The 26,316-nt window shown below is 35.5% G+C and overlaps 1 protein-coding gene across 1 annotated transcript in view; it reads right to left on the reverse strand.

Moving 5' to 3' along the window:
- Positions 1-26,316, reverse strand: part of SPRED1 (sprouty related EVH1 domain containing 1) — a 122,667-nt gene that overhangs the window by 44,404 nt on the left and 51,947 nt on the right. The window contains exons 2-3 of the mRNA XM_007180427.2: positions 23,581-23,755; positions 291-459 (exon numbers count right to left, since the gene is read on the reverse strand). Coding sequence (XP_007180489.1) covers positions 291-459; positions 23,581-23,755 — 344 coding nt within the window. The remainder of the gene's footprint in view (positions 1-290; positions 460-23,580; positions 23,756-26,316) is intronic.

The following is a 26,316-nucleotide window of genomic DNA, read 5'->3' on the forward strand; positions in this document are numbered from 1 at the left end:
CGGAGGATTTTCAAAGTTCCACCTGACTGCTGCCCTCTTCTTTGAGCTTTTATTTTAAAACTTTCAAATTATCTGAAGTGTGCTGTTGATGGGCTCTTCAAGATAATACATGTAATTGGTATATACTGTGATGTGACAAACATAAAACAGATTAAGGAGCCCATTATTTTATCTTCACCTACAGTCAGCTTTCAAAGCCTGATCTCATATCACAAAAGCTGACTTGCTTGAAGTCACTTCTATTATATATAACTGATAAACAAATTAAGAAAACGGTCAAAATAACCTACCTTGAGAAATATCCTCTATAGCTCTTCGAATGCCTCTATCAAAAGCCCTAGCATCAGCAGGACTTTGAAAGGTAAGGCCAAATTTCTTGTCATCAATCTTCCAGTGGTGAAATGTTGGAGTGACCTTATTGTAAATGAGGTCTTTTTTAAGCATACATTCCAAAACCACCTGCCAAAAGTTAAATGCCAAAATTACTATACATATATCAAATGCATCTAATGTAGCTCTTAAATACAAAGGTAGGTGAGAAAAGAGCTGTTATATTTTAATAAAAGCACCCTCACCCCATTAATACAGAGGTCTTGCTACTTAATCTACTCACAAAATCACTCAATACAGAAATTAAGATGGGATTAAAGAAGATTCTGGGAAGATGGCAGGAGGCACCATCTTCCCACCATTCTGGGAAGATGGCAGGAGGCAAGAAGCACCAGGAATCTGTCTCCCTACCTAGACAAAACTGACTGGCAGAATCTGTCTGCTGTGACTATGTTAGAACTCTATAGAGTCTGTTGAAAGTTTGTAACTTCCAGGGAAGATATGGACAGTAAATTGCAGCTAATTTTGTCAATTTCAGGTATTAGCACAGTAGCAGCACCTCCTTCATCCCAACTCCCAGCCACAGGGCAGGGAGCTGTGCACATGCAAATTACAGAAGCCATGGTAGGTAAAAAGGACCTTATCCTCCAAGTATCAGGGACTGGTGCTCTCATCGCTAATTGCTGCTTCTGATCACAGAGGTGCAGACAAAGAGGAGGGTAGCCATTTGCCACTGTTGTATTTTCCCTCATTGTTGCAAGTTCCTCTGCATCAGAATGAAGTGACTTCCAAGGTATTTAAAAAGCCAGCTCCCTTTTTTATCTGTCATTTATCACTTTTTCCCATGATGGGAGCCAGACATTGAAGACTAGTAGGACATTCAAAAATAACTACATATACAGGAAGAATTAGAAAGTGACTATGCATATCCAGGGAAAGGCTCAGAAAAGACATGAAAAAACCTTAAATTTACACCTCAGGCTGATCCTTGGCACAGAGACAACCTACAACAATCAAAAAAACGAAAACAAAAACAATAACAAAAATTAGGAAACTCCAGGGAAGGGAATAATATGATTTCCATATTACCATATTCCAAGTTACCATATTATGATTTAAATGTCCAGTGTTCAACAGAAAACTCCCAAAGCATTCAAAGATTCTCCATATCTTATTTAGTTCTTTGAGCATCTTTACAACAGTTTTTTTAATAAGTCTTTGTCTAATGATCTGCCATTGGGTCTTTTTCGGGACATTTTCTGTTGATTTCTTTTTGTTTCTTTCAGTAGGTGATATAGCAAAGTATGACATAAAACAATGCATGAACAAAATGGAAATAACAATAAAGAGATAGAAAATCTAAAAAGAAACTAAAAAATTCTGAAGCTGAAAAGTAAATAACTAAAATGAAAACTTCAACTAGAGGGATTCAAAAGCAGATTTGAGTAGGCACAAAAAATAAACAGTGAACTGGAAGATAGGACAACAGAAATTAGAGTCTGAGGAGCAGAAAGGAAAAAGACTGAAGAAACGCAAACAGAGTCTAAGAGACCTACGGGCAGCATCAAGAGGACCAACCTACACATCGTGGGAACTAGAAGAAGAGCAAGAAAGGGGCAGAGAGAATATGTGAAGAAAGAATGGTTGAAAACTCCCCAAATTTTATGAAAGTCATGAACATAAACATCCAAGAGGCTCAACAAACTTTGAATAAGATGAACTCAACAGGCCACACAGAGACACAGAGATTCTTCAAAGTAGCAAGAGAGAAGTGAATTGTCACATACGAGGAATCCTCAATAAGAACGTCAGCAGATTTCTCTTCAGAAACTTTGGAGGCTAGAAGATAGTGGATGGACATATTCAAAGTGCTGAAAGAAAAACCTGTCAACCAAGAATTCTATATTTGGCAAAAATATCCTTCAAAAGTAATGAAGAAATTAAGCCATTTCCTGATAAACAAAAGCTAAGGGAGTTTGTTTCCACTAGATCTGCCCTGCAAAAAACGCACAAGGGAGACCTACAAGGTGAAATAAAATGACATAAGAAAGTAACTTGAAGCCATATAAAGAAATAAAGGTAAATACAAGGGCAATTATAAAAGCAATATTTTTAGCATTGGTTTGAAACTCCACTTTATGTTTTCTATCAAATTTAAGAGAGACTATTACATTTAAAGAAAACAATGAATTATTAGTGTACAAGCTAAGTATTGCTGTAACTGTGGTGTATAACTCCAAATATTGTTTTCTACAAAATTTGAGAGACTAATACATTTAAAAGAAGTATTAATTTATGTTTCTGGGCAAACAATGTATAAAGATGTAATTTATCAACAAATGAAAGGGATGGGGTCAAAGCTGTAAAGAAACAGTTTTTGTATGTTATTGAAGTTAAGCTAGTTTAAATCCCAATTAGAGTGTTATAACTTTAGGATGTTAAATGCAACCTCCATGGTAACCACAAAGAAAATAGCTATAGAATATAAATAAAAGGAAATGAGAAAGGAATTTAAACATTTTGTTACGATCAACTAAACACAAAAGAAGATAGGAATGCAGGAAATGAGGGAGAAAAGGCTATTAGGGACATACAAAAACAGCAAAATGACAGAAGTCTCTCCTTATCAGCAATTACTTTAAATGTAAATGTATTTAACTGTCCAACCAAATGACAGAGATTGGCAGAACAAATAAAAGCACAACCAAAGACACAAACAGGTTGAAAGTGAAAGGATGGAAAAAGACATTCCATGCAAAGAGCAACCAAAAGGGAGCAGGGGTGGCTATACTAATATCAGACAAAATAGACTTTAAATCAAAAAGAACATTATAATAAAAATATTATATATTAATAAACGGTTCAATAGGGCAAAAAGATACAACAATAAACATTTAGGTACCTAGTAACAGAACATCAAAATATATAAAGCAAAAATTGACACAACTGAAGGGAGAAACACAGTTCTACAGTAATAGTTGGAGACGTCAATACCTCACTCACATAATCAACAGAAGAACCAGACAGAATATAAAGAAATAGAGAATTTAACATAGTAAACCAACTAGACCAAACAGACATATACAAAACACTCTACTCAGCAACAGAACACACATTTTTCTGAAGTGCACATAGGATATTTTTCAGGACAGACCATATGTTAGGCCACAAATTAATCTCAATATAATAAAAAATATGGATATCATACAAAGTATCTTTGGCCACAATAAGATGAAATTAAAAATCAATAACAAAAGGAAAACTGGAAAATTAAAAAAATTTTGGGAATTAACCAACTGATCAAAGAAGAAATCATGAGGGAAATTACAAAATACTTAGAGGGCAAAAACAACACAACATACCAAAACTTATAGCACACAGTGAAAGCAGTACTAAGGGGAAAATGTACAAACACCTGCATTAAAAAAAAAAAGAAAGAAAAATCTTAAATCAACAACATAACTTTACAATTTAAGGAACTAGAAAAGAAGAACAAACTAAACCCAAACCTAGCAGAAGAAAGGAAATAATAAGGATGAGAGCAGAAACAAATTAGAGAACAGAAAAATAATAGAGAAAATCAATGAATCCAAAAGTTGGTTCTTCAAAAAGATTTTAATAAGTCCTTTAGCTAGAAGGACTAAGAAGAAAAAGAGAGAAGACGCAAATTGACACAAATTATAAAAATCAGAAATGAAAGTGGAGACATTACCATCAATTCTACAGAAATAAAAAGCCTTATAAGAGAGTACTATGAACAATTGTACACCAACAAGTCAGATAACCTAGATTTAATGGACAAATTACTAGAAACATAAAACAGACCAAGACTAAATCAGAAATAAATAGAAAATTTGAATAGATATATAGCTAGTAAGTAGATTGGATCAGTAATTAAATGTCTCTCAACAAAGAAAAACCCTAGACCTGATGGCTTCACCGGTGAATTATATCAAACATTTAAAGAACTAATACCAATACTTCAAACTTTCCCAAAAGACTGAAGGAGTAAACACTTCCTAACTCATTCTATGAGGACAGCATTGTGCTGATACCAAAGCCAAAGACATTACAAGAAAACTATGTATCAATATCCTTTATGAATACTGATGCAAAAAATCCTCAACAAATGAATGCAAGGATGGTTAAACATGAAAATTGATCAATGTAATATCCTACTTGAACAGAATAAAGGGGAAAAAAATCCACATGATCATCTCAATTGATGCAGAAAAAGCATTTAACAAAATTCAACATATTTTCATGATAAAAATACCTAACAAACAAGAATTAGAAGGAAACTACCTCAACATATTTGACAAAAGTGCCAAGACCACTCAGTGGAAGAAAGGAAAGTCTTTTCAACAAATGGTACTGGGAAACTGGATGTGTACAGGCAAAAGAATGAAGTTAGACCCTTACCTAACACCACATGCAATAATTAACTCAAAATGTATCAAGGACCCTAAGAAGACCTAAAACGATAAAACTCCTAGAAGAAAACATAGGACAAAAACTTCATGACACTGGACTTGGCAATGTTTTCTTGGATATGACACCAAAGGCACAGGTAACAAAAGAAAAAATAATGGTGCACTACTAATCACTTCTTCCCAACTCCACATGCAGTGACGTTATATTGACTGAAAACAACCATGGTGGAAGTATGTTAAGCTATAAAGCATTTCCTCTCTCCAATCCCCCCGCCCTCCCCCACCAAAAACTGCTGGTTAAATTTTACCAGCCTGTCACTGAATATCTTTGATAGTAAGTCTTGTTATTCTGCAATAAGTAACAAAGAAGGTAACAAAATAATGTCCTGCTTGCTTACAGGCAAAGTGTGTTAGCACTTGGCATTTGACAAAGATTTAACTATCTGTTACAACAACCATTTTGCAAAAATAATAATAAAATTCATAATTAAATTAGGTTTTGGAATTCAAGAAGTTAAAATTGGCATTATGGATTACTGCAACATATTTACTGTATTCATAAACAGTGGGAAAGAGATATGTATTTTAGAAAACTGTTAAATTGCAATTATTAAAAAAGAGAAGGACAGAAAAAAGAGTTTGGTCCTACAGTCATTACATGAAAATGTCACTAAATTAATCTTTAATACATGAAAATATTGCTGAATTAGTTCCTCTCTGAAACTTCCCAAAGTTGTTTTCCAACTATTATCTGTTAGATAAATAAAATTTCAACGTGATCTATACTCATCTATACCACTTATTTTTACAAATGGCCATCTATTTTTTTATAGAGGCTCCCAAAACACATAAAAAAATAAATTTTTAAAATGAGCTTTAAAATACACTGAGGAAATGGTAAGGATAATAAACTAGTTCTTTGACTCATACACGTACCTATAAAAGAATGTGTTCCACCTAGAAGTCATATAAATACTGAGGTTGCACATCATACACATCATGTTGGTACAAAAACAAAATGCCACCTAATTATGAAGTAGATGTCAATTTATGTCATTAACTTTTATCTACAAAGTAATATTAGGAAATAAAATATATCTTACTGTTCATAGTATGTATTTAGCATACCATAAAAATAACTATCATTTAGGAAAAGGCTACTATGGCAGTAGCTATTCTGAATTTAGGAATAGGTAATGAGAAAGAAAAGTGCAGGTAATCTACTGACATAACCACTCACCATCTTTGTAGATAATTTAAAAACTATGCTTCCTAGAACATTCTGCATCACTCAGCATTTACATAATTATCAAAGCCTCCATATCTAAGGCATAACAATTTCTCATCTAAGTCACACAATATATTAAAAAGTTGTTTTGCTTCTGACTTTAAGTAGCATTTAAAAAATAAATGCATTCTCATCACACTAAGGACAATATAAATCACACCTGTATTAAGTAATAGGGATAACAACTGTCCATCTCAAATTTTTAAAAAAGATCAATGAGGTTAAAAAGGTGTTAAAAAAAAAGTAGTTAAAAGAATGTCTTAAAAGGCTTCTACCTACCATGTGATCAATACTAAATCTGCATTCCAGAAAAAACAAAAATAATTTTAAGAGCTAGAAGGATTCTTAAAAGTTAGTGAATTATGCTGCCTCCCACGTCCACTGCCTCTTCTCAACTATATCAGAACAATGTGCTCTGACTTTAGTTCACTGCAGTTTTCACTGTATTTATTCTGTATCTTAAGATCACAGTAATATTAACAGTAATAGGCATACAGGAAGCAGATTCAAAGTTTACTATATTTGTGATTGGAATAACTAGCAAACAAACTGTAGAAAATGGCAATTACATTTTTGCCAAGAGATTACAATCAACCAATCCAGCACTGCCAGGTGAATTATTTATGCTGTTGTAAAAATAAGGTACCCTGATAAATTACTTCTGGCCGATAGGGAGTTATATCTATTAATTACCAATAAAGTAAAGTAACAGGTGTTCTACAGGCCTGAAGAGGTTACATCTCTCCCAGAATACATGACCTGCACTTACTCTTAGAACTTTTTTACAAGAAAAGATCTAGTACAAAATGAAATGAATAATTTTAAGTTCTGTTAAGACTACCCTAAAAGCAACTGCCAGAAGCCATTAAAAGTATAACCGTAAAAATAGTCTGTAAACAGTTGTCAAACTTGAAACACATCTCTAGCTAATTCTAATTATTAGTTGACTATACTTCTTTCCGGGGTTAAGGAGTGATGTGAATTTCATCAGACCTCCATAGTAACCATGAAGGACATGTATAAATTAGAAAAAGATAAATTTGAAAGTAGATTAGTGGCCCTGCCCTTATTTCTACCCTAAAGAAGACAGGTGATATATTAAACTAATAAGCAGAAAAGATATTGAGTGTAAATAACAACTGTAAAGTGAATATTAAGTGTAAGAGTGACTCAACAAGAATAACTACAAAAGAATAAGCTGCCAAAGTAACTTGACATCAATAACCCCTAATGGATCCACTAAGCACGTGGCTAGTTAACGAAGAAGAAATTAAAGAGTCATGTTTTAGAATCAGTACTAGAATATTTTGAACTTTTGGATCATCTACAAGTATACTGGGATTAGAAAAGAATCACTATTTATTATAAACTATAAAAAAGTATAATGGAAAAAAATTTAACTAGAAAAAGCAACAACAAATTCAAAAGCACTTAAATGTTTTTATACTGACCGCCTCTAAAAGAAAAAACTTCAGACTTTTACATACCAATATACCTGACTAGGTTTGAGTAGAATATAGTCACTGCAAACAGACTGACTGGAACCACCTTTAGGAAGGGGACTATACCGAAGGGAGAATATTAAGGGGTATTTGGTAGAACAGCTTTGCATTTTAATATGATAGACTCTAAATAGGTCTAAGTTGTTTAAGACATACAAGTCTTTTCTAGCTAGATAAATACTTTTGGAACCATGAATATTTTAATAAGATCTTGAAGTCTTTTGAGATAGTGGTAACAAAAAGAACGAATATTCTTTGTCTTTCTTCTATAAAGGTTAAATAGATATTATGAAAGAACAAACAAACAGATGCACAGGTGAACTCTGAATTTAAGGAAAGCAAAACTACTATTAGCATAAATATATTAAAATCTGATATAGATGAAGGGAGTCAGGGAAGAGAAGTGGTTTCCTTATAGTACCAAGCTAAGAGTTAAAAGAGAAAGGAAAAGAAGAAAGATGGTTAATGAGAATGGATATTCTTCACATGAGTAAAAAATTTCCAAAATAAAATAATTAAGATATGAATAACAGAAGGAACAAGAACAGTACACATACACTTCCCAAGAAGAAAAATGTTATTAAAGCGTAAGAGGAATTTTGGTATAGAAATTAATTAAGCTTGTGGGTTCTACAGCTTAGAATAGCTGGGTCCCATTCACTCTCCACCACTCATTACCCATCTGACTTGAGAATTAAATAAGGCAATACATACAGAGAACTCAAATAGTGTCTGACAACAGAGTAGATCTTCAATACATACTAGTAGCAATGGTGATTTTGGTCACAAGGTGATGCCACTAGCCCATAATAGTACAGTTGCTATGAAAGCCTGAGAGGTCAGTATTTACTTTTTTGAGTATGGGAGGGGGAGGAGTTTGAATGATAAATAAAGGTACTCAGGACCTCAAAGAGCTTGTGAATAGATTCCGTGAAGTTTAAGTTAATTGATTCTAAAGACGGTGAAAACATAATCTCCAACGCTTTTCCTTCTTCTGAAAGAAATTCTAGGATATATTACAGAGAAAAAAAGTGGGGGAGGGGACACCACAGTCACTAAATAACCAAAACTTCTGAAGATATATTCCAAGTTATTTTGGGAAATATAGAGCAAATTACTGGACTGTTTGCCAGAAGAATTTAAAATAGACCAAGCCAAAAATGGGTATAAGTACATTTCTGTTTCACTAATAACAACTAATAATTTGGGAGAGCAAAGTTAAAAATGTACTTTCAAACTACCATGTAACTTTATTATAGATGCTACCTTACAAGTAGATAATTACATGTTTACAAAAAGTATTATCTAAGATGTAGTAATAGTTGGTAACTAGACAAATTATTTTTGTAACTTTCTGAAATACCTTTGAATCATGGAAAAAGCATTTCATTTTTGAAATAAAATCTCTATATTCAAGTTAAATTATTTGATAACCAAAATCAGTCATTGGTATCTCAAATAGTTGACTTGTATTATGAACTTTAGTTTTCTGGATGACATAAAAACTAGTATCCTTTATAAAGGACACCAGTTCATTCTATGAAATACGAAACTATATTGTTATCAAATAACACATTTTTACTAATTATCTAGTAATAAAAATTTGTGTTCAAAGCTGGATTCTGAGATGAATAAGATTTTAGAAAAAATTTTAAAAGTAACAGAAGGAAGAGTGGTAGTGTTCCTTCTCAAATAATAACAGTTCAGCTACCACAAAAGGAAGGGAGGGAGCCACTATTTTAAAAATATGTCTATGTCATGAAAGAAAGACTGAGGAACTGCTCCAGATTAAAGGAGCATAAGGACACATGACAGCTAAACGCTACATGATCTTGTACTGAGAGAACAAAAATGTTGTAAGAACATTATTAGAACAGTTGGTGAAACTGGAATATGGACTAAAGACTGAAGTACCACATTCATGTTAAATTTCCTAAATAGGATAATTATACTGTGACTACATAATCAAAACTGAAGGCACAGCAAAGATTTAGAAAGTAATAAAGAGTACACTGTGGGACTTTCCTGGTGGTCCAGTGGGTAAGACCCTGTGCTCCCAATGCAGGGGGCCCGGGTTCGATCCCTGGTCGGGGAACTAGATCCCACATGCATGCTGCAACTAAGAGTTCACATTCCGCAACCAAGAAGTCTGCATGCTGCAAGTAAGAGTCCACATGCCACAATGAAGGTCCCGTGTGCCACAACTAAGACCCGGCGCAGACAAAATAAATAAATAATAAAATAAATATTAAAAAACGAAGAATACAATACAATGTAAGGTTTTATGACCTCAAATTTGAAAATCTAAGTGAAATAGCAATTTTCTAGAAAAATTATAACTTACCAAAACTGACTGAAAATATAAAACCATTAGAAACCTGTAACCATTAAAGAAACTGGATCAGTAGAAAATGATAGTGAAAGGCGACAAGATGAGGGAACAGGAGATGAGATACAAAACAGAGGAGGGAACTGTCACAATTAGAATACTGCTCTAACTCCTGGTGGCAAATTCTTAGGCACAGGCAATACGCCCCTGCTTCTTTACTTGGCTCTTTCCCAAGTCCCCACAGGCTGTCAGAACTCTGAATTGCTAGAATAAAACTAAATAAGCTTAAACAATTCTCTTCACCCTCAACTGGGTCTGCATAATTTGGAGAGGGGCCCATACAATTCTGATGGAATCAATCTCAGTGATCTAAGAATTTAACAGCCATGAACCTTTATTAACTGACTTACGCAGCAATATCTATGTAACAAAAAAACCATTTAGAAACACAAGAATATCCAAAAACATAATGATAGTTGTAGGTCTTCAGCCTTTAAATTGAAGCAAACACACACACAAAAAGGATACATAAGATTTGAATAATTTAGTAAATAAGGTTAAACTTTATAAATTCAAACCTTCATGTTACAGTGAATTGAAGTCTTTCAAAAGGTTACGGATGTTGGAACAAGGAAGGGTCTCAAATCAATAATTGAAGTTCCTACCTCAAGAAACTAGAAAAAGGAGAGCAAAATAAACCCAAAGCAAGATGAAGGAAGAAAATATCAAATAATAGTAATCAATAGAAATAGAAATTGAAAATAGATGGGGGGGAAACTCAATGAAACAAAAAGCTGGTCTAAAAAAAAGCAATAAAATTGATAAATCTCTAGTAAGATTGACAAATTAAAAATGAATACACAAATCACCAATTTTAGGAATGAGACGGGATATTGTTAAAGATCCTTGTAGCCTTTAAAACAGTACTTGAGATACTAAAAACAACTTTACACTCAAATTAGACAGCTTAGAAGAAACGGACCAATTCTTTGAAAATCACATTGTAATCAAAACTCAACCAAGATAAAATAGATAAACCTAAATAGTTCTATAACCATTAAAGACGCTGATTTTGTAATTTAAAAGCTCTCAAAAAGAGATCACTTGGGAATTCCCTGGCAGTCCAGCGGTTAAGACTCCACACTTTCACTGCCAAGGGCCGGGGTTTGATCCCTGGTCAGGGAAATAAGACTCCACAAGCTGCAGGGCATGGCCAAAAAAGAAAAAAAAAAAAAAAAGAGAGAGAGAGATCTCTATACTGAGATGGTTTCACTGGAGAATTCTACCAAATATTTTCAGAGGAACTAACATCAATTTTACACAAACTCAGAAAACAGAAGAGGAGGGAATACTACCCAATTCATTTTATGAGGCCACCAATATCTTGAAACCAACACCATACAAAGACAGTACCAAAAAAAGAGAAAACTACAGACCAGTATCTCTCATGAACTTAAACACAAAATTTCTCCAAAAATAGTAGCATATCAAACCCAACAATATACAAAAAGATTACACACCATGACCAACTGGGACTTATTCCAGGAATACAAGGCTGGGTCAACATTAAAAAAAATCAGGGCTTCCCTGGTGGCACAGTGGTTGAGAGTCTGCCTGTCAATGCAGGGGACACGGGTTCAAGCCCTGGTCTGGGAAGATCCCACATGCCGCGGAGCAACTAGGCCCGTGAGCCGCAATTACTGAGCCTGCGCGTCTGGAGCCTGTGCTCTGCAACAAGAGAGCCCGCGATAGTGAGAGGCCCACGCACCGCGATGAAGAGTGGCCCCCGCTTGCCGCAACTAGAGAAAGCCCTCGCACAGAAATGAAGACCCAACACAGCCATAAATAAATAAATAAATAAGTAAATAAAATTAAAAAGAAAAAAAAAACCTTAAAAAAAAATCAATCAGTGTAATCTATGATATCAACAAGCTAAAGATGTGATCATACCAATTGACACAGAAAAAACCTTTGACAAATTCCAACACCTATTCATAATAAAAATTATCAGCAACTCAATAAAAATCATCTATAGGGACTTCCCTGGTGGCACAGTGGTTAAGAATCCACCTGCCAATGCAGGGGACATGGGTTCGATCCCTGGTACGAAAAGATCCCACATGCCGCGAAGCAACTAAGCCCGTGTGCCACGACTACTGAGCCTGCACTCTAGAACCCGCAAGCCACAACTACTGAAGCCCGCGCACCTAGAGCCCATGCTCTGCAATAAGAGAAGCCACCTCAATGAGAAGCCTGCGCACTGCAATGAAGAGTAGCCCCTGCTCGCCGCAACTAGAGAAAGCCTGTGCACAACAACGAAGACCCAAGGCAGCCAAAAAACAAACAAAAAAATCGTCTATAAAAAACTCTATAGCTAACATCATACTCAAGGGTGAAAGACTGAATATGTTTCCGTTAAAATCTGAATGAGGCAAGGATGTCCACTATGACCATTCTTACTCAACACAGAACTTAAAGTTCTAGCCACTGCAATAAGGAAAAAAAAAGAAATAAAAGGTATACAGATTGAAAAGGAAGAAATAAAGCTGTTCATATTTGTAGATGACATGATTGTCTACATTAAAAAATCCCAGGGAATCTACCGCAAAACCTCACAGTTCAGCAAGGTAACAGGATGCAAGATGAACACACGAAAATTAATTGAATTTCTATACACATACAAATGAGCACACACTAACTAAAATTATAAACACAATACTATCTACAATTGCTCCAAGAAAAATTAAACACTTAGGTATACACTTAACAAAACATATCTTTAGGATCTATACATTGAAAATTATAAAATGCTAATGAAAGAATTCAAAGACCTAAACTGGAGACACACCACATTCATGGACTGGAAGATTCAACACAGTAAATATGTCAATTCTCCCCAAATTGACCAACAGGTTTAATACAATTCTTGTCAAAATCCAGTAAAGATTTTTGTAGACATAGACAAGATCATTCTAAAATCTATATGGAAAGGCACAAACCCTAGAATAGCTGAAATAATATTGAAAAAGAAGAATAAAATGGGAGAAATCACTTTACCCACTATTAGGGCTTACAATACAGCTACAGTAAAACAGTATGTGATACCTATGGTGAGATAGACAGAGCAATGGAACAAAATGGAGAACCTACATAAAAATGCTTAACTGATTTTTTAAGAGTACAAAAGTAATTTAATGAAACGACAACTTTTTCAACAAGTGGTTCTGGAAAAAACTGGACATTTGTAGGCAAAAGAACTGAACCTTGACCTAAGTATCACACCTTATATAAAAATTATTTAAAATGGACCACAGACTTAAATATAGAATGTAAAAGTACAAAACTTAAAATAGGATAAATTTTCAGGACGCAGGATTAGGGAAAGCGTTCACGAACTTGACACCTAAAACATGATCCATGAAAGGAAAAACTGATAAACAACTTCATCAAGTTAAAACTCTGCTCTGCAAAATATCCCGTGAAGGTTAAAAAGACAATCTGTAGACTGGGAGAAAATATTTAGAAACCATATATTCTGAAAAGGACTAGTATCTAGAATAAAAAAAAAAAACCTTCAAAACTCAACAGCAAAAAAACTAACAATCTAATGAGAAAACAGGAAAAGGACACAGATATTTCACCAAAGAAGATACAAATAAGCACATAAAAAGATATTCAACTGTAGCCATTAGGGAAATGGAAATTAAAACTACAATGAGCTACCACTACACACCTACCAACACGACTAAAATAAAAGACACTGACTACACAAAATGCAGGCAAGAATGCCTAGAAACTGGATTGCTCATACACTGCTGGTGGAAATTTAACATGGTACAGCCACTCAGTAAGAAAGTCTGGCAGTTTCTTATGAAACTCAGCATAAAACTACCATGCAACCCAGCAACTGTACTCTTGGTCATCTATCCCAGAGAAAAGTCAGCACCCAGATCTAGGACTTCCAAGTCTCCAGAACTGTAAGAAAATAAATTTCTGCTGTTTAAATCAGCCAGTCTGTTGTGTTTTATTATGGCAGCCTGAGCAGACTGATACAAGAAGTCTAAATCATACCATCATAGTGTACACCTTAAACTTAAAAAAAAAGAAGCCTAGTACACAGAAGGGTCTCAGACAGCTGTTGATTAATTAAAAGAATAATATCAATCAACCAATCAACTAAAAGCATGCTACATTCAGATTATAATTTAGTAAGGAAATATTTAGAAAACTATTAAGTAAGGTCAATAATTTGAGATCAAAGATTTTGGGCTTTAGCTATTAGGGAGGCTATTATCCATTATAATAGTTTAATGGCAATGGGAATGTAATGGAAAGGTTGCGAAATATATCACAATCAGGTATAAAAGGGAAAGATGAAGCCAAGATAATCATGATGAACCTGATAGACTAGATCAACCAGTATAAATCAATAACTAAAGAATAAAATGAAGTTAGTTCAAAACAACTGAATAATAAGTATTAAGCTGACATTTTCTAAAAAGAGGAAATAATAGCAACCAGGAAGGTAATATGGGTTACATTCTAAATCTTAATTTTCAGGAAACCGCTCACACACACACAAACACAGGAAACCGCTAACATCCCCCCCACACACACAGAGCTATTTTTTGCTCTAAAAGAAAGAGAATAGAAATGCAGCAGGCAGGTTTTTTCCCCTTCAAGGAATATTAGTAGTATTAAAAAATGAACTATTTTAAAACTGCTGGGAGAAAGTCACAAAATTCATGGTTGTACAGAAAAGTAATTAATAGTATAATTTATTATCTTTTCAATGGATTGACCCTAAAATGAACAGGTTATTCTAAACTAGATGAATGTTATTATTATTAGCATTTCTTTCAATTATAGTCCTTCACAGCAAAACTGGTTTGCCCAAGGTGCTTCCTCTAACTCATTTTTCCTATTTGTCCATCTGTGAGTTACCTGTGACAATAAAAGGGAAATTGTTCCTGCCATTATTATTTCCTCAGGACTAGCAAGCTGTATGTACACATTCTCTATTCCACATACAACTTGTAGTATACTATCTTTATAGTTATTTAGTTAATGTAAAAGAGGGGATAGCATTTCCCTAAGTTCAATGCATGCTTTTAGTGAACCATGAGCAACTCAGTAAGGCCACATCATGGAAGTGTTGTCTTTGGGAAACAGGCAGATAGATTCAAGGAAGTAAGGGTCAGATTATACGAGTTTATTGTGGTGAAATTAAGGAGATGAAATTGTATCTAGGAATTTGGGGGGAACTACTAAAGGAATATGAGACCCAAGCTTTATAAAGTTCAGTATTGTAAGCAATATAAAAGTTAGAGAGAGGTGAAACTGGGCCTTGAAAAAATATTAGAAACCTTATCTGCAATAATACAGACAAGACTGAAGAGGGGTCGAGATGAAAAGGATGAAACAGAATCAAGAATAAATAAGACCTGATTGAATTAAATGGAGGAATCACTAATACCTAGGTTTATGACTATTTTTTCTATCTATCTATCTATCTATCTACGTATTTATTTATGACTGCCATTGGGTCTTCGTTGCTGTGCGCGGGCTTTCTCTAGTTGTGGTGAGCAGGGCTAGTCTTTGTTTCGGTGAGCAGGATTCTCATTGCGGTGGCTTCTCTTGTTGTGGAGCACAGGCTCTAAGTGCGCAAGCTTCAGTAGCTGCGGCACACGGGCTTCAGCAGTTGTGGCTCATGGGCTCCAGAGCGGAAGTTCAGTAGTTGTGGCACATGGGCTTAGTTGCTCCATGGCATGTGGGATCTTCCCAGACCAGGGCTCAAACCCATGTCCGCTGTAGTGGCAGGCAATCGGATTCTTAACCACTGTGTACCACGGAAGCCCTATGACTATTATTGATGCATACTTTGATATCATTCACCAAATCCATGAAAAGCCCAAGATCTTATACAGTGTAGCATAAGAATTTAAGTAAGAATATAGATTTATCCTACTTTAAGAATACTCAAGGGCTTCCCTGGTGGCGCAGTGGTTGAGAATCTGCCTGCCAATGCAGGGGACGCGGGTTCGAGCCCTGGTCTGGGAAGATCCCACATGCCGCGGAGCAACTAAGCCCGTGAGCCACAACTACTGAGCCTGCGCGTCTGGAGCCTGTGCTCCGCAACAAGAGAGGCCGCGATAGTGAAGAGGCCCGCGCACCGCGATGAAGAGTGGCCCCCGCTTGCCGCAACTGGAGAAAGCCCTCGCACAGAAACGAAGACCCAACACAGCCAAAAATAATAAAATATAAATTAATTAATTAATTAAAGAAACGTTTTAAAAAAAAGAATACTCAAGATTTAAAAATCTGAACATATAAACTAAAATATAAGGCCTTGTTCATAATAGAAATCTTTATTCAAATGTTACCTAGATCTTCTCAGTAAGGCCTTCCTTGGTTATTCTATGTAAAACTTTAACTAACCTCCCCACAAAAAATCCCCTACACTCCTTTTCCCCCAGCACTTAATACTGTCTAATATTATGTCTAGCATAATATTCATTTACTTATTTATTTATGGTAGTATTTCTCTGGCCCTCACCACAATGTATGTTCCCTTAGGAACGGGGATTTCTGTCTTTGTTCATTTACATATCCCCAGTGCCTAGAAGAGCAAGTATCTAGCAAACAGTAGATGCTCAATAAATATTTGTTGCATTACAGACTCACCTTTAAATACTGAATTGTCCCTTTTAATAATGTGTATTCAACAAAGTTCCTTTAGTGTAAGATGAGATTAAAACTCAGCAACAGGGGCTTCCCTGGTGGCGAAGCGGTTAAGAATCCGCCTGCCAATGCAGGGGACATGGGTTCAATCCCTGGTCCTGGAAGATCCCACATGCCACGGAGCAACTAAGCCCATGCGCCACAACTACTGAGGCCACATGCCACAACTACTGAAGCCTGTGCTCCTAGAGCCGGTGCTCCGCAGCAAGAGAAGCCACCGCAATGAGAAGCCCGCGCACCACAACAAAGAGTAGCCCCCACTCACCACAACTAGAGAAAGCCCTCGTGCAGCAACGAAGATCCAATGTAGCCAAAAAAAAAAAAAACAACTCAGCAACATATTGTCCACTAAAATATCAATGAAAGAGTGGTTTAAATGACTGACAAGGAAAATTCAGATTGGATTTAAAAAGAAAATAATAAAAGATACTGAAGCCAGAAGGAATCTAGTGAAATGAGAGGCACAGATAATAGAGTAAGCATGAAACTGTAGAGCAAGGGATGGGAAATAAAATAGAAATGACAGGAAATTGTAAAATTCCTCAAATGGAAAAGTTCTGGTAACAACCAGATCCAGGAAAGTAGCCTGCTGAAATGAAGACCAGAAGGTCAGACCATGCAAAGAAAAGTAGCCAAGAATGATGATGAGGCTCAGATGTGGAAAAGTTGGCATTTAGAAGGAATTGCTAAGATCAGTAGATGAAAATAAAAGCTAAAGGATGGTGTTCTGAACGGTACAGAGTATCAGTAAAAAAATGTCTCTATGTGGGTTATATAGTAACATTCTGTGAGGGGAATAAGGAACAACAAAAATGCTGACACTACCTCTACTCCCACTCCCACTTATTTCCCAACTCTGTGATATTATGGTGACTAGGAGAACCGGTATCTTTCAAGAGACAGAGCTGCTGAGTCCTAAGGGGAATGCCAGTTAATAGAATTGCTTTTTTAGTGGAGGAAGAGTACTGTAGAAGGACTGATGTTTCACAATGGAATAATTCACAGAGGCACAGTGGGAAAGGCTAAGCAGAAAATTGTGGTTCTGTACTTTATAAAGTTCAATCCAAGGCAGAAAGATATTTCCCTGGTCTTTTGGGGTTTCCCATGGTGGAAAGGAGGATGAGTTTCATTTTTAATAAAGCTACTGCTATGTTATAATCATTTTATTTTCTTCTTTAAAAATACTCGAATTTTGCTTTAGGCTCTAATAACTGTAAAGAAACTCCATTTTAGAAATGTATCTTTTTAAACAACAGAACTATTATCTCATAGGCATTTTAATTTTTATAAACCAACTTTTATCCACAACCTAATTACTTATTAATCCAAAACAACAATTCCTTAATCTCTTTGGCAACTTCCTAAACTTGGTATCTCCTGCTTTTTCCTTTCTTCGTTTCAATTATTATACTTACTATAAACTTCTAAGTTTATAATGATAGCTATAAGTTTGCTTTGACATTGAACAGTGCCTTCTTCTATTTTCCACAGAACATCTTAAGTACAGAGGTTGTAAGTCTTACTGTATCTTTCTATGTAGCCCACTCGATTTTTGTCATCTCTTAGCACACAATATGCTTTAAAAAGCACAATAACAGGGCTTCCCTGGTGGCGCAGTGGTTGAGAATCTGCCTGCCAATGCAGGGGACACGAGTTCGAGCCCTGGTCTGGGAAGATCCCACATGCCGCGGAGCAACTGGGCCTGTGAGCCACAACTGCTGAGCCTGCGCGTCTGGAGCCTGTGCCCCGCAACGGGAGGGGCCGCGATGGTGAGAGGCCCACGCACCGCGATGAAGAGCGGCCCCCGCTTGCCACAACTAGAGAAAGCCCTCGCACAAAACGACGACCCAACACAGCTAAAATAAATAAAAAATAAAAAAATAATAAATAGAGTAGCTATTAATTAAAAAAAAAAAGCACAATAACATTAATTAGTAAATTTACAGTATTTTATTGTCCTACAATAAAAGCTTAAGAATGGCTAATTTAGATCCCCACAGTTATTAAAAACTTTGTTTAGTAGTAAATATTTTAGCAAAAATTTAATATCATTATTGAAAGTTTATTCAGGTACTTATAAAGACTTTAAAAGTGTATTAGGGCTTCCCTGGTGGCGCAGTGGTTGAGAATCTGCCTGCCAATGCAGAGAACGCGGGTTCGAGCCCTGGTCTGGGAAGATCCCACGTGCCGCGGAGCAGCTCGGCCCGTGAGCCACAATTGCTGAGCCTGCGCGTCTGGAGCCTGTGCGCGGCAACGAGAGGCCGCGATAGTGAGAGGCCCGCGCACCGCGATGAAGAGTGGCCCCCGCTTGCCACAACTGGAGAAAGCCCTCGCACAGAAACAAAGACCCAACACAGCCATACATACATACATACATACATACATACATACATACATACATAAAAAGAATGTAAGCAGACAAGAATATCATTAAAAAAAAAAAAAAGTGTATTATAGGTCAGTATTTTAGATTTTCCTATCACATACAATTCAACTAAAAATGATCAAATAATTTAACATATACATATGGTAAGCTGATAAAATGTTTGCCTATAAAATAGCAATGTCACACCAATAGAGAAGAGCCACTATAGAAAAATGAATGCAAAAGAGAAAGTTTCTATCATGGGGAATCTGAAGCTCTACAGTAAAGATTATCTATACAAATTAACAGTTAAGTTTTAGTTAGCATTTAAAAAAATGTGATCCAAGATAACACTAATTTATATTAAAGAATTAAAGGGAGAAATCAAAGCTACAAAGATTTAGAAGGAAATGGAGGATACAACTCATACATATCAAGAAAAGGGGTGGGCTTCCCTGGTGGCGCAGTGGTTAAGAATCTGCCTGCCAATGCAGGGCACACGGGTTCGAGCCCTGGTCTGGGAAGATCCCACATGCCGCGGAGCAACTAGGCCCGTGAGCCACAGCTAGTGAGCCTGCACGTCTGGAGCATGTGCTCCGCAACAAGAGAGGCCGAGAAAGTGAGAGGCCTGCGCACCGCGATGAAGAGTGGCCTCCCGCTTGCCGCAACTGGAGAAAGCCCTCGTACAGAAACGAAGACCCAACACAGCCAAAAAAAAAAAAAAAAAAGAAAAGGGGTTCTGAGAAGCTATCCTTGTCAAAGACCATTCCATACATCCCTAAGTATCTGGGAGAAAGTACTTTCATTATCTTGGGCTACAACACCAAAGCCTGGTGTTTTTTGAATTTCTCCTGAATTATCAATAAAGTATGAAAGCCAATTACATAAAGCAGTGCTTTCCAACTTATTCCTCAGGCATACTCAGAAAAATAACAATTATCAGGCAACCAGAAAAGAGAAGGGGCCTAGTGGTTAAGAGGCAAAGAGACTTGGAGGCTCCAGCCACTTTTACCTATTCATGGCACACAGCTTGGGAAGCTCTAATTTAGATTAGCAACTTGGGAAATAAACTCTACCTTTGTAAGTATCACAAAAACAAGCAAGTTATAGGTAAGCATCATAGGAAATAATTTCAGGTCACTCTGAATGAATGAATACTGAGCAAATTATACAAAATGCCACCTTCTTGAAAAAATCCTCATCAGCCTGCTCTTGATCTGTGATCCCTTTCTTATCAAAAAAAAAAAAAAAAAAGAGTGAAATATAACCCTCTGGGAAGTGTAATAAGACATTTTTAGTACAAGTACTTGTAAATCTAAGACTGGAAAAATCTACTAAATGCTTCATTCACTCTTCAGAAAAGCCACCTTTCATCTTCACTACTGTTACTAGTATTTTGACTATTATAAGCCCTCTTTAAAATATTATCTAGTATTTCTTTATTAGCTACACAAGTGGCTATAGGTACCTCATTACTAATTATCTATTCTTTCTTAAAGGACACAAGTTTTTTCCTGAGGTATGAGGGGTAGCTATCTTACTTCATTTCTAGAATTCATCCAAGGTAGAGGACTCTTAAGATGTGACCCACAGACAAAATGGGTAGAGAACACAGTTTGTAGCACTATCTTTTACATGATTAACTATTACATAGGAACAATATTAAAATTCAGTTTACTCATCAAGAAGGATATTAAAGAAAACTATCATTAACTTCGTAAACTTATAGATTCAACAGTCACAGTGTACACCTTTTTTATATTACTAGAACCCAGAAAAATGGATTAAAATAAAGCCAATCAATAAAAATATCTATAGAAATGGACATTAATGACCCCAAAATGCGGTGATAATGTAAAAGAATAATACTTCAATTCTGTAATTGCTTCAGAAGTATCTTAGAAGTGTATTATGCAGCAGAAGGGGCCAATTAATCTGCTTATTTCAATGTCACTGTCCCATTTGTCTTGAGACTTCACAAGACTGCTATTTTCAATTTATGGCCACGCATTGCCTCTGCCTTTGATCATACAATTCCCCATGACCTAAAATGCTTTATTATAACTATTCCCTACAAGAATTAAGACAATCCTCCAACCAATTGAAAGTAATGTTTCCTTTATGTCTACACTGAGATATATTTATCATTCCTGTTTCACAAATAACAAGCTTCCTCAAGGAGAAATGGTTAAGTGAAACAACCGTTTTGATTCCTAGGTCAGTGCTTCTATCAAAAGAATCTATTTTCTTGTTAGTCTATTATGATTCTACACCTTAGGATTAAGTTAAGGGCTCTTTTTTATGTCCCACATTAGGAAATAAGTTTGTATTATGTCCAAATCCCAGGCTTACTCTCTCTAAGCTTATGTCAAAGCCACACTCTGAGCAACCACCTAAAACATTAATCTGAGCTTATCTCTGACCAGCCTCACTCCTAGTGATACAGATTTGGTTCCTTATTTAATTTTCCTCAAGTAAACTGTCCATGCTCATCAATATACCCAATAGAGTAGTCCCTTGGTATCCACAGGGGATTGGTTCTAGGACCCGCCCCCCAGCCCCCACTGACACTAAAATCTGCAGATGCTCAAGTCCTTATATAAAATGGCATAGTATGTGCATATAACCCACGCATCCTCCCTCCCATATACTTTAAGTCATCTCTAAATTATTTATAATACCTAATACAAAGTAAATGCTATGTAAATAGTTGGCAGCACAAGGAGAATTCAGGTTTTGCTTTTTGGAACTTTCTGTCATTTCTTTTCCAAATATTTTCCATCTGTGGTTGGTTGAATCCAGAGATGTGAAACCCATGGATACGTAGGGTCGACTGTGTGTTCTGTTTCACTCTGATTTTTTTTTTTTCCTCTTTTTCACATCTAGGTCATCTTTTCCTTGTTCTTATGCTTTTTCTAGCAAGCTTTTTTTCCTCCCTTTCTCCACCTTTGATTTCTTTCTTCTCTTTTTCCATCTTTACTATTAAAAAATGCCTTAGATTGTCAGTATTTTACTCAGTTTCTAAAATCTACAACTTCTTCTCCAACAACACTCCCCAATTATCAACAGCTCAGACAAAAAGCACTACACTCCAGGACAGGTCACCATAGGCTCTCTCTTAGAAGTCTACAAGCCATATTTTAAATAAGCATCAGTATATGCTAGCCACCATGTTATCCAAGGCCAGAACCACATTTAAATATTTAAACTTTTAGAGATGACATGTTAAATTTATCATATATACTTCTGACTTCAAATGGGGTTTCCTAGTCCTAAAACCACATTCTGGTTAATTGAGATACACAGTAGTAAATCCTAAACTCACAAAAAATTAGAGTTAGAAGGCTTTCAAGACGATTTAGGAAAACTCTCCACTTAACTGAGACAGAAACTGGAGCACAGACAAGTTAGGCAACTTTTAAAATTACTGAAATAATTCAATAGTAAATAATATCCAGAAACCAAGAACCAAAATTAAAAGTAGGTTTATTCAAAATGTTCATGTATGAAAGAATTATTCAACACTTAAAACACATTTTCAATAGAAATAATATTATAGATGCTTAATGAGCTCACAAATTAATCCACAGATATATAGTTAAAGGGAATAACAGTTATTTTCAAGAGTCTTGGAAATTTTGGGCACTTTATTCTCTTTTTGCTTCTAAGTTGTATGCTCTCTGCTTAATGCAGGAATGACATTAACATTACTCAGCTTTTTAGATATGATTATTTTTTGGCTCACAAATGAAATAAAAGAGAAAGAGCTTTCTACACTAATTAAGAGAGAGTAGATGTCTAACATTATCAAAGGTTAGATTCAAAATTTTAAATATATGAATGTAAGAAAACACTTGTCTGGATGGAAGATAGTAGAGTTAAAACCTAGGATGGCCACCAGGTAGTCATATGATGAGCCTAGATTGATAGGGGATGAAGAGAAACAATCTGAGAACACAAGAGTCTAGGGTAGGGGCCAGCAAAATGTTTCTGTAAGGGGCCAGATATTTACAGTCTCTGTTGCAACTACTCAACTCTGCCACTGCAGTGTGAAAGCAGCCAGAGACAAAATGTAAACAGATCAGCTTCGCTATGTTCCAATAAAACTTTACTTATGGACATAGAAATTTGAATTTCATATAATTTTCATGTTCATAAAATTATTACTCTTCAATTTTTTCCAGTCATTTAAAAATGTAAAAACCATTCTTAACTCATGGGCTGTACAAAAACACATGACAGGCATGGATGTGGCCTGTGGACTATAGTGCCAACCTCCAGTCTAGGGAACAGTGGGGAGAAGGGGAAGATGGTGCACCTGGGTTAATAACTAGGGGGACTATTCATGAATGTTCTTGCATTAAACCTAACAGAAAAGCAGCTCCCCTCTAACACATGCACATTAACGTCAGTCCCAGCTGCAAAGAAACAGGCATATTTTGCTGTCTTTAACTTTAAAAGAGCTACAGAAACAATCATTGATCCTGGACAAAAATAATTTTCATAAATAACAGTATACTAATCATAATTTTAAGCAGAAAATTCATTCTATAGAATTTTTAAATTATAGCAATAGATGCATTATTCATTACCATTTTGTCCCTGAGTCGCTCTCCACGGATAAAAAAGTCAGCACAGCCATTCTCTTCCTGGTGAGGGACTTTGAAGACAGTGACGCAGCTTAGTCCACTCCCTCCAAGTGGTAACCATCCACCACTTGAGTCATCCCGGGTCATCACCACAGCTCGCACTCGTGCATAACTATTACTAAAATAGATGCAAAGATTAGAAATTAGCTTTTCCATAAACAAAAAACAGCCAAGGTGTCAGTCTTGCTTGAGAAACCAAAGACCACATCAATTAACGTGTAGTAACTAAAGTGTTTACTACTTCCATGACAGTCCACAGACAGTAACCTAATTGAAAAAGGTCAAAAACCACAGAGTAACTGACTTAAAGGTTAACTTATTTTGAAGACCAATCTCACAATAAAAGACTACAGATCTCTTACTTCAATTCATCATTTGAGTAGTTCAAGCACATCTGATTGCCATGGAACATGTAACAAAGGATCCCAGAGACAAACATGGTCAAACTACATAGTCTGCCATCACAGTTATCTAATATATGTCCACCTCCTACAATATAACCAGGACAAATTACTGCTGTATCTTAGCACATTTAATTGTGACATCTTATGTTTCTAACATTTTTGAAATATAAGTAAAATGCTGAATCAAACATGCTTATTATCTCAGACACATTTTTGATTTTTTCTAACACCTGGGAATCTAAATCACAAATATATATAAACATGTTTTATTTTAGTAAGTTATCAAGTATATTTGTCTTTCATTCTCTCTTTTTGGCAGACTATTCTTAAGAAAGACCATATTCTAGTTCCATTTAGAATCATTTCCCAGTATTAGCCACAACTATTTTTTACATAAAATCTAAGTAATGTTTCATATACTAATGTTCTAGATAACTGACATCTCAGCATTTTAGTTGTAAAACTTTTAATATAATAATTATTAATGAAATCCTTTCTAAAAGTGGTATATCTTGCTGACTTCTTAGAAAATTACACTGAATATAACTTAAACATGTCTTGGTTATTACTACTATCGACTGAGGTTCAATGTAACAATTATGTGCTACTTAGTGTCTCTGCATGTTCTAAGTGTTAGGTTGCCAGCTGTCATTTCTGTTGTCAGAGTGCTTGTCTGAGATCTGCCCCTTGCTTTTTTTCTACTTTACTCTACACATAATAAGGCATATTGATATTAAATATAAAATTCAACAAATTCTGACAAATTACACATCTGTACAACCAACATGATAATCAAGATATAGAACTCCAGAAAATTCCCTGAAGCCTCCCTCCCATCAAATAGGTAACCTAGGTAACACTGCTATCCCCAGTTTCTAATATATACATTAGTTTTGCATGTTATGGGCCTTCACATAAATGGAATCAAATAGAATCACGACTTGTACCCTTTTTGTCTCACTTCTTTCACTCATTACGCTGTTGTATTAGTACTTCATTCTTTTTTACCACTAAGTAGAGTCCTCTCACTGAATAAATATAACACAATTCATTTATTCTTTCTTATGTTGATGGGCATTTGAAATGTTCCTAGCTGTTGGCTATTATGAATAAAGCTGTTATAAACATTCTTGTATAAGTCTTTTGTAGACATATGTTTTCATTTCTCTTTAATAATTACGTAGGAATGGAATTGATGAGTCATAGGGTAGTAGGTTTAACTATATAAGAAACTAACGAACTGTTTTCCAAAGTGATTGGACCATTATACATTCCCATCAACAATGTATGATAGTTTCAGTTACTCCTCATCTGTGCCAACACTTGTTGTTTTCAGTTTTCTAAGCTTTACTCATTGTAGTAAGTATATAAGTGGTAACCCATTGTGATTTTTAGACCCAACGCAGCCATAAATAAATTAAAAAAAAAAAAAAAAAAAGCTGCACTGTGTTGCTGGTTGAGTAAGGAGTCTAAAGTCAAACTTTATTAAGTTGTATCCTAGCTCAGCAACTTACCTACATGTCCTTGAGAAAGTTACAATACCTACCTTTAATAAACATAAACAATGCCTGACACATAATAAACACTATATAAGTGTTATTATAAGTTAATTATTACTACAACAAAGAATTTTAAATTGAAGTAGTTGTCATACTGGTAATTCAAAGCCAGGGAGGAGCTGGGAAAAAATAAAATTTACAAGGTCAAACAAAATTCTCTATTACTAGGGTCAAAATAATTCTTTGTATAGAAGTTCTGAAAGTCTTTAGATTTACAGACGACTATTCTAAGCTTTTTATTATTCAGTTGTTTAGAGGCTCTGATTCTTGCCTGGGGCCAATTCTTACCAATCTTCAGTTCAGAGAACTGACCAGAGAAGTTATGGGTGCATAAAAACTGGGCTGACGTAGATATTAAATTAGAATCCTCCTTCCGGGAGGAGCTGGAACAAGTACCTCTACTATAAATAAACATGACATGCATCCCAAGAAGGTGGAGAAGCTTATTACAGTGGAAACCATCTCAGAGGGATAGAAGTAATAGTAAATTAAGGTTATTTGGTTTATTAAGAATTTAAGTCTAAGGATATACCAGAAACATGGCACGTAACTTAGACATATTAGGTTCACATTAAATATGTGTGAATTGAACTCATGCATGTAAAGCTCAGCACATTTGAAGTTCAGTGAAGTTACGAAGTCATAAGGTAGAACTTCGGTCAAAACCAAAATTCAAGTTCCCCATAATTATTTAAGTGTTTATTTTACTCTAGGAT

The sequence above is a fragment of the Balaenoptera acutorostrata genome, chromosome 3 (assembly GCF_949987535.1).
Source record: "Balaenoptera acutorostrata chromosome 3, mBalAcu1.1, whole genome shotgun sequence".
NCBI classification, from domain to species: Eukaryota; Metazoa; Chordata; class Mammalia; order Artiodactyla; family Balaenopteridae; genus Balaenoptera; species Balaenoptera acutorostrata.